Source organism: Atheta coriaria, unplaced genomic scaffold (assembly GCF_025399875.1).
Source record: "Atheta coriaria isolate IRGN ID8LTWV9N9 unplaced genomic scaffold, Caltech_Dcor_3.1 contig_49_pilon, whole genome shotgun sequence".
NCBI lineage: Eukaryota > Metazoa > Arthropoda > Insecta > Coleoptera > Staphylinidae > Dalotia > Dalotia coriaria.
In genome coordinates this window covers 111,351-119,921 of record NW_027045559.1, presented here as the reverse complement: position 1 = coordinate 119,921, position 8,571 = coordinate 111,351, and the positions used below count along the sequence as shown (strand labels likewise).

The 8,571-nt window shown below is 40.0% G+C and overlaps 3 protein-coding genes across 4 annotated transcripts; all 3 read right to left on the bottom strand.

Annotated features, from left to right (window-relative positions):
* Positions 1-557: 557 nt before the first annotated feature.
* On the bottom strand, positions 558-2,194 carry LOC135802982 (kynurenine aminotransferase-like). Its single transcript, XM_065316616.1, has 5 exons — positions 2,054-2,194; positions 1,845-1,992; positions 1,221-1,707; positions 807-1,166; positions 558-748 (listed from the first exon to the last, which is right to left on the bottom strand). The coding sequence occupies exons 1-5, from the start codon at positions 2,140-2,142 to the stop codon at positions 558-560; spliced, it is 1,275 nt and encodes a 424-aa protein (XP_065172688.1). The 5' UTR covers positions 2,143-2,194.
* A 26-nt stretch (positions 2,195-2,220) lies between these two features.
* LOC135802969 (kynurenine aminotransferase-like) lies at positions 2,221-4,364 on the bottom strand. 2 transcript variants are annotated; one of them, XM_065316604.1, is made up of 8 exons: positions 4,194-4,364; positions 3,916-4,082; positions 3,711-3,861; positions 3,418-3,654; positions 3,116-3,362; positions 2,699-3,058; positions 2,478-2,638; positions 2,221-2,422 (listed from the first exon to the last, which is right to left on the bottom strand). In XM_065316604.1, exons 2-8 carry the CDS (start codon positions 4,080-4,082, stop codon positions 2,387-2,389), a joined length of 1,359 nt encoding a protein of 452 aa, XP_065172676.1. In that variant the 5' UTR covers positions 4,194-4,364; the 3' UTR covers positions 2,221-2,386. The 2 variants fall into 2 exon arrangements, with proteins under 2 accessions (XP_065172676.1, XP_065172677.1); XM_065316605.1 differs by lacking the exon at positions 4,194-4,364 and adding an exon at positions 4,123-4,162 and having other exon boundaries at positions 3,916-4,059.
* Positions 4,365-5,851: 1,487 nt separating this feature from the next.
* LOC135802976 (raf homolog serine/threonine-protein kinase Raf-like) lies at positions 5,852-8,357 on the bottom strand. Its single transcript, XM_065316612.1, has 2 exons — positions 7,631-8,357; positions 5,852-7,577 (listed from the first exon to the last, which is right to left on the bottom strand). The coding sequence occupies exons 1-2, from the start codon at positions 8,303-8,305 to the stop codon at positions 6,129-6,131; spliced, it is 2,124 nt and encodes a 707-aa protein (XP_065172684.1). The 5' UTR covers positions 8,306-8,357; the 3' UTR covers positions 5,852-6,128.
* Positions 8,358-8,571: the final 214 nt, after the last annotated feature.

Below are 8,571 nucleotides of genomic sequence, written 5' to 3'. Positions count from 1 at the left end.
CAAGAGGTGCGCAAAGCCAGTGCGTCGATAGCACGCGACCTTCAGCGCGAATCGCATGTAACACGTTACCTGCGACCAAAACTAAACTAAGATGCGCCAACATGCGGCGTAAGGGGATGGTAACGAACGACACTCGCTCGTGAATCTCATGCGTTGCATTCCACGCGGCGAATGCGATAAGAAAGTGTAAGTTGTGTTCGAAACAAACACAATTCTCGCCCAGATTGCCCACGTTTGCCGATAAATATAGAAATAAACAATACAATTCTATTTTATGATTTTTAGTTCATGTTAGTGACATCTATGAATGATATAAATAAGAATTTAAAGTAAAATTTAAATTTACATTATAATCTATTAAAGTGGTGTTTTTGTAATTGTTTTGTAATAATCAACATGTCAATACATACAATATTTGGAGTTTATTTAAATTTAAAATTATATTGTATAACAAGTTCATACTGTTTATTGTATCTTAGAAAACAGATCATGGAGGACTCGAGCTGCAGCGCACAGTTTTCATCTCGCTATAAATACATAAAATCATTAATACAGACTTACTGCAATTTGTTCAAAATTTCTTTTACCTTGATAAAACAAAAACGAATTAAATTCTCTGCCACTAGCTTGTTCTCGGTGCTATAAAATGCAGAAGCAGGAAAACCCATCAAACCATTCCTAGCCAGCCACTTCGTCAATCGTATATCTTTGTAATTTCCTGTCTCCTTTGATAAATCAATGTTTGTACCTACGGATTATTTATGCTGTTAATTCGCAGTTTTTAAAGTATAATTTCCACTCCTTACTTTGGTTTCGAAAATCGGCAATTATCATATATCCACCCTGTGGTTGAATCGGATTTACACCAGCATCAGCAAACGCTTTCATTAAAAACTCTCGTTTCGTGAATAACTCTTCGGATAAAGTGTAAAAGAAGCACTGCTTTGGGTTATTTATCATCAAATCAAATTCTTTCTCAAATGCCATAGCGATAGCCTCTTGTATGGGTGTCAAATGTGTGTAAATACAATTTTGGTGCACTACTTTAAGATTATTCATCAAGCCCGCCGGTCCATAAGCCCATCCAGTTCGCCAACCGGTAATGTTGAACGTTTTGCCTGCTGAACCAACGGTAATTGTTCTCTCCCACATACCTGGCAGAGTAGCTATTAAATTTAAAACATAGTTTAAACATTTTCAATTAATAAAATATAAATTACCCATCCTTATGTGTTGATATGGTTTATAAACCAACCATTCATACACTTCATCAGCGATACATAAAACATTCCATTTTTTGCATAAATCCGCAATCATTTGCATTTCCTCCATGTTGAAAACTTTCCCAAGTGGATTATTAGGTGTATTTAGAAGGATTGCTTTAGTTTTTGAGTTGAACTTACTTTCCAATTCCTTTTTGTCTAAGAGAAAATCATTAGTAGTCAATGCACCACCAGTATTACTACCATTATGTCTCAGTGGAATAAAAATAGGTTTGGCCCCAGTTTCTCTGATCATAGGCTCATAAGGCTCAAAGAATGGCTCAATAACAATCACTTCATCATCATCATCAAGCATTCCATTAAAAATATTGTACAGAGCCTGCTGAGCACCTTGTGATATAAGCATTTCAGTGTCAGGATTGATTTCTCTGTTTATCAGTTTTGAGTAAAGTTTTGAGAGGATATTAACCAATCTGGGATGACCCTACATACATTTAGTATTTAGTATTCCTTTAAAATTTCATGGACATTAAATAAAATAATAAAAAAATATGAATAAATTATTGCTTTTTTAGAGGCATAATATAAGTACATACAAATTAAATGTGCATGTAAACTTACAAATCCTTTGGTGTATTGATGAAGCAATAAATTATCGCTTCGAGCTACACCTGCTAATCCTTCAGTTACATGTTTCGGTGGTGCAAAATCCGCAAATCCAACTCCTAAGTTAATTGGATTATATTTCGTATATTCATCCATTTCTAACCTAAACATCCAATTTAAGTCATTTTTCTGCCCAAAAGTAACAGTAAACTGCATAATCTTACCAAATATTTGGGCCTGGAATTCCAAATCGGGCAGGAAGCTTGAATTTTGTGCAAATTTCACTCATTTTGGACGTTAAAACTGCTTTCATTTAAACAATACAAGCAGATGCCCATGAACATGTACTTATATATGACTTAAACTCTAAATACATAACACATCTACTATCTTATCTAAAGTTCAAGCATTTGGTCATGCTTTTATTCTGTTTTCATGTCTACAAACATTTAATCACAGCTATTAAAGTTTCCTAAGGTATTATAAAGTAACAAAAATATCTTTATGTTGTAGATAGTATAGGTACCCTTTTCGAATTTATGATTGTTTCATTTTCTTTAGAATTTCAGCTGCTTGCTTGAGTTTTTATCCTCCTATAACAAAAATATATATTTTTAAATGAAATGGATTTAGAGCAACGATACGCACCTTTATGAAACAATAACGAATGTATTTCTCTGCCAATTCTTTATGTGCGCTATAAAAAGCTGTCGGGGGTATTCCCAACAACCCCACATTTTTCGCCATCCATTTCGCCATGCGGTAATCCTTGAATTTGTCTTTTTCCGTCGACAAATCCATTTGGCTTTCTAAAATTAATCAAAATCATTAATTTTCATGAAAATAATCTTAAAGTAAGTAGTTTTTACCTATAGGAGACCAATCAGCAAGAATAAAATAGCCTCCTTCTGGACACACTGGTTTCATACCACTTTCCGCTAGGAATTTGCACATAAAATCGCGTTTGGGTGTCAATTCATCCACAATTGTGTAGAAGAAACAATTCTCAGGATCATTATCCATCCGATCAATTTCCTTTTCAAAACCTAACGCAATGGCCTCTTGAATTGGCGTGGAATGTACGTACACCACATTTTGATGCACAACCCGCATGTTTTCTAGAATATTAGACGGCCCATATGCCCATCCGGTTTTCCAGCCTGTCACGCTGAAAGTTTTACCTGCTGAACCAATTGTAATAGTTCTTTCCCACATGTCCGGCAGTGTGGCTAAAACATTTTCAACTTTATAGCCAACAATAACAATAAAATAACATTGTTTCTAACCCATTCTAATGTGGCATTTTGGTTTATAAACCATCCACTCATAAACTTCATCAGATATACAAATAACATTCCACTTTTTGCATAAATTCGCAATCATCTCCAATTCCTCATAGCTGAACACCTTTCCAAATGGATTATTTGGTGTATTCACAATTATCAGCTTAGTTTTATCATTAAACAGACCTTCCAACTCATCTGGGTCCAAACAAAAGTCAGATGATGTAATCATACCTTCTGGTTCAGATAGCTACAAAATGTTCATTGATAATAAACTTTAAACAATAAAAAGATTAATTTTATACCATTCTAAGTGGAATAAATCTTGGAATGCCACCAGCTGCTCGAACCATTGGTTCATAGCAATCAAAAAAGGGTTCAATGATAATAACTTCATCACCTTTACTCACATGACCATTGATAGCTGTAAACAGAGCCTCATAGGCACCAATTGTGATCAGAACATTGGTGAGTGGATCCAATTCTCTGTTGAGCAACTTGGAGTATAGTTTTGCTAAGGCATTGACTAACCTTGGATGCCCCTGATGAACAATACATTAATAGTAAGTAAAAGTGAGTTAATTGTTTATAAACATACATATCCTCTGGTATATTGATTCAACAAGTGATTATCACTGCAAGCCACTGACTGCAAGGCTTCTGTGACATATTTTGGTGGTGGATAATCTGGAAATCCTTGGCCCAGGTTCAATGCCTTGGTCTTGGCTGCCACCTCAATGAACTCAACCCTTGAAAACACCTGTTATGACCTGCTATATATTACAAATCTCTACAATATTTACCACACACTCTTTTCGCCTTTGCCATATCGTTTTGGCAGCTGGAATTTCTCTTCCATGGCACAGGCAGCTTCAGCGGCACAGGCGTCAGACATGGCACGTTTTCCTCCTCGTCGTATAGCAGCGGATGTTAGTTTTAATATGGAACTGATTAAACGCGTAGAAAGCATCTAATTTAAAATATAATGGTTATTAGTTTCTCTGGCTTACATCACTCTCACGCTGGCAGCGCATGCAGTTGACAATAAAGTTAGGGCTGGAAGGGGTACTTTAGTACTTACCGTAATTTTGTATTCGTTTATTGAAGATAAAAGAGATAAAAGTATTTAGAACGTCACTGTCCTACTATCTATATCTACGTCTAGAACTAAAATTTAATTTATTATGCTGTGATGATGTAGATGACCTCGATGTTATTTGAAAATATATAGACTGGAATTTTGCGATTTTGACGAAAACGTGATATTCAAAAAGATGACAACTAGAATTTAAACAAAATGTTGGAATAATAAACGTTACGTAACTATGGCAACAAGATTCCTGTAATTTTTAAACTTTGTTTTTAACAAAAGTATGAAAATGTTAGATGGATATTTGTGTTTACTATAGGCAATCATACGAACATTTTCGTGTTCATATCAACGTATGAACTGAAATGATCTAATGCTTCAGTGGCTGCATCGAGGAAATAATTAGCCCTAAATGCACCCCCAAATGATGAACAGCTTTCTCATTTGTCCTATTTGTGATCCTTCTTCCTGTTCACGCACGCGTGAATCAGGCAACCAGTGAAATCGCGCGCATTATCTATCACTATCTGTACCTTATTTTGAAAAATGATTGTCAAACATTCTGTATTGCGCCCAAAGTACAAATAGTGAATGCCTGTACTTCTGCACCTGTTGCACGCAGAGTTTTACAGTGTAAAGAAAAGTTTACATCATTTAACAATTTAACAAATGTGTCAATTGATTTCGTTTGTTAAAGAACTAAAATCCTGCATTTTCAAACAAGAAAAAAGAAGATTTTAAACTCCAGTTAAAGTTTCTCGCTAAAATGAATCAACAAAACGTTTGTTTCCATACGTGCGACTGCCTGTATTCAAGCGTACCCTTCATTTTCCTTCCACTAAAAAATAATGTGCAAATGGTAATTGATACGGGTGCAACTAAGTGCTTCATAAACCATAAAACAGTGAAAGAACAATTTGATGAAGAACTAGCGTTCGAACTTGAAGACTTTGTAGTGATAACGCCACATGGTGAATCCAAACATAATCAAAAGTTGAATGTGCGTTTAAATTGTTTCGAAAATATATTTCACAGTTTTTTACGTGTTTGACATATCAACGGAATTTGCTGGTGTGATTGGAATTGATTTACTGCGGCGGCTGAATGCAAAAATTGACTTGGCTAATGAAGTATTAATCACAGATAAAGGAAATCAAAGAATATATTTTAAAGACTCTGAAACACTGATCTAGATGTTGATTTAGAGCCAAAAAATCATATATATGATCGCTGCCATTGTCCAACGATTTTTCAAGATGTCCAAAGATAATTGTAATGTTAATATGATCAATAAAATACTAATATGTATGTACAAGTAAAAAAAATATCGCGTTGATATTTGAATGCTGTAATAATCACTCTTGAAATCAGATCGCTCGACAGTTTTGCGCACAAATGCGTTTCAACACACGCAGAATTTGACATTTTCACAGAAGTACAAACTGCATGGCCGCGACAAGGTGGTAATTATTCAATTAGGTCAATTTACATCCGACACCGCATATTAACGCAAAACAAAACAGCACACATGCACAAATGCATTAATTTATTAACAAAGCAACCGAATCGATTCGCAATTTCGTGAGTCTCACACAATCGAAGGAAAACCGAGCGAAATCTTGCGGAGAAGGAATAATGAAAGTAAAATCTTCCAGTATATGTATATTACTTTACATGACAATCATTTACGCGCCAGAAAATCATCAAGCTTGATCATCTCTTCCAAGGCATAAATATTCACACTCAATCACAATTATGACCAAACAAAACCGATAATAACGTGCTTAATACAAAAATGTAGCGTAGAATTATCATCATCATCATCGAAAGCAAGTGTATCGTTTCGTTTGACTTTCGTTTCCGTTCGAATGTAATCATAAATTAAAATAAATAACGTTCGAAATCCTGCTTGGAGTGTGGCAATCGTTAAAATAATATCCGATACTCGACGAATATCGGCATAGACCGTACGGAATCGCACTTTATTTGTTTGTTTCGATTCGTTTCAACGACGAGAACGTTCGTTTGCCTGCTTAAATGGTCGTGCCGGGCGAATAAAAAGAGGAAATTGTTGGCCGGCCCGAAATTGACTGGGGTTTTGGGGCTGGCGCACGCATAGTAGAACTCGTCCGACTGCAGCTGCGTGCGATTGAGATTCGGCTCGGACGTGGACCGATGGATCTTCGGCAGGCAGCGCAGCTGCTCCTCCAGCGAGGCGCGTATCTCACTGAATTGCGGCCGTTCGTCGCGCACAAACCGAATACATCTCTCTAACAGTAAGCGCAGTCCTTTCGTCGCATCCTTACGCAACTTTTTCAAATCCGGCGAGACATAACCGCGACCAACCATGTACAGAATCTGATCCTTGTTGTTGATGTGTCCATAGGGCAGTTGCATAGCGAGCATTTCGAACAGCACAATGCCGAAAGCGTAAACGTCCGACTGAAAACTATACGGATTGTCTTCCTGCATCCGAATTACTTCAGGCGCCATCCAAAGAATCGAACCTGTGGGTTGATGAAACTGTTGACTACCCGACCAACGCGTCTTCGCCGTCGCCAGTCCAAAATCACCGATTTTCACCGTCAGATCATCGTGCAGAAAGATATTATTCGATTTCAAATCGCGGTGAATGATGTTTTTCGCATGCAGGTAATCCATACCCTGCGCTGTCTGCCGGCTGATCTCAATGAGCGTCAACAGTTCAAACTTGGACTCGAAAATATGCAGATGCTTGTACAGACTGGAGCTGTCGCACCATTGTGTAACAATCGCTAAGGTCGGCTTGGAAACACAGCCCATAAAGAGTAGGATATTGACGTGCCGCGTCTTCCGCAGCACAGCCACCTCGTTTTTGAACGCTTGTAGCTGCGCAATCGTCGGGATTTTCACGCGGAGAGTTTTTACAGCCACCGGGCCATGCCAGCGCGCTTTGTAGACAGTACCAAAACTACCAGAACCCACACGTCCGCCGACGATTATCTCATCGGCGGGTATCTCCCAGTCTTCGATGCTCTCACGTGGCGCAAGTAGAGGTTTGCTCTCGTCCGCTGAACGCGCACGTGGCCTACGCGGCAGCACCGAGCTCGTTGGCGATGGTTGTGTGCTTATAAATAACTGTGCATGCTCATCGTCGGGCAAACCACCGCGATTCAGTGATAGTGAACGTGGACAATCATCTCCGGAGGTTTTTACGCTATTTATACACACATTGGGCGCCGAATTCGAACGATCTTGATGTCCTAGTGTTCCTGTTCTACACGCGGTTGGATGTCCGCCTAACTCGAGGCCTGCTTGGCCCGGATGTAAGATTCCCGCTGATGTTTCAGCAGGGCGCGCTAGTAGTGCTCTGTAGTAGTCATCAGCTCGCCTCACCTGCAAAGTAATACATTAAATATGTGGTGAAATGTTTTGTTTTAGTCACTTACATGATGGCACAATGAAGGAACACCATTGGCACATCTCTGATGAAATTTGTAGCCACACGTACGACATTGGAACCCTTGAAACAACAGCCGCTTGCAGGACTCGCAGAATACCAGCGAGAAAAACGTTTTCCGCACGAAATTATGCGAAATACTAATCGGTATCGGAAACTTGTCCAATATTTTCACCGTGATTTCATCACACTCGATCGTGCTGATGTCTACATCCCAGTTGATGATCTCCTCGGTGTCGCCCGCATACACGCATACGCACATCTCTAGTAGAGATTGCGTAGTTTCATGGCTTTTGGCGAGCGCCTCCCGGAGCGTCTGGCCCTCGCGCACCGGCACGCTGCTGCGCTGTTGATTGGGCAGGTGCGCTCGCAGGAACTTAGGCCTGGTGAGCGTGTCGGTGTGTCCTCCGCGCCGTTGCGGTGCCGCCGGCTGCTGCTCCTCGTCGGCGCCGTTGACGCGCTCCAGCAGTGTCTGTTTCTGCGCCTCCAGCTCGTGCAGCTTCATGGTGAGGTCGTCGTACTCTTTGAGGTACATCGCCGGCGGCTGCTGGAAGTCGACGAAGCGCGCGTTCAGGTCGTCGACGTTGCGCCGCGTCAGATTGATGACGCTCTCGATGTTGCGCAGCTCCTGGTGGATGTCCATCTCGTCGCTCTCCGTGGACATTATCGTGCGAGGGCCGCCGACCACCGGGCGCGCGTCGGGGTATAAAAACGGGGCAGCAGCAGCACGGCCGTTATTTGTATGCACTCATCATTCCCGCGGTCGGCGCGGCTTGCATTGCACTTTCGCGTGTGTGCACATATCTTGTGTCTATCACGGCCTATCACTTCTATCACTTCTATCGCCAACTACCATCTGTCAAGTCGTTTAGCGATTGTTTCGTTCACTCCGTACACTCGCTAGTCGACAGTTGTTTCTTTTACAACTCA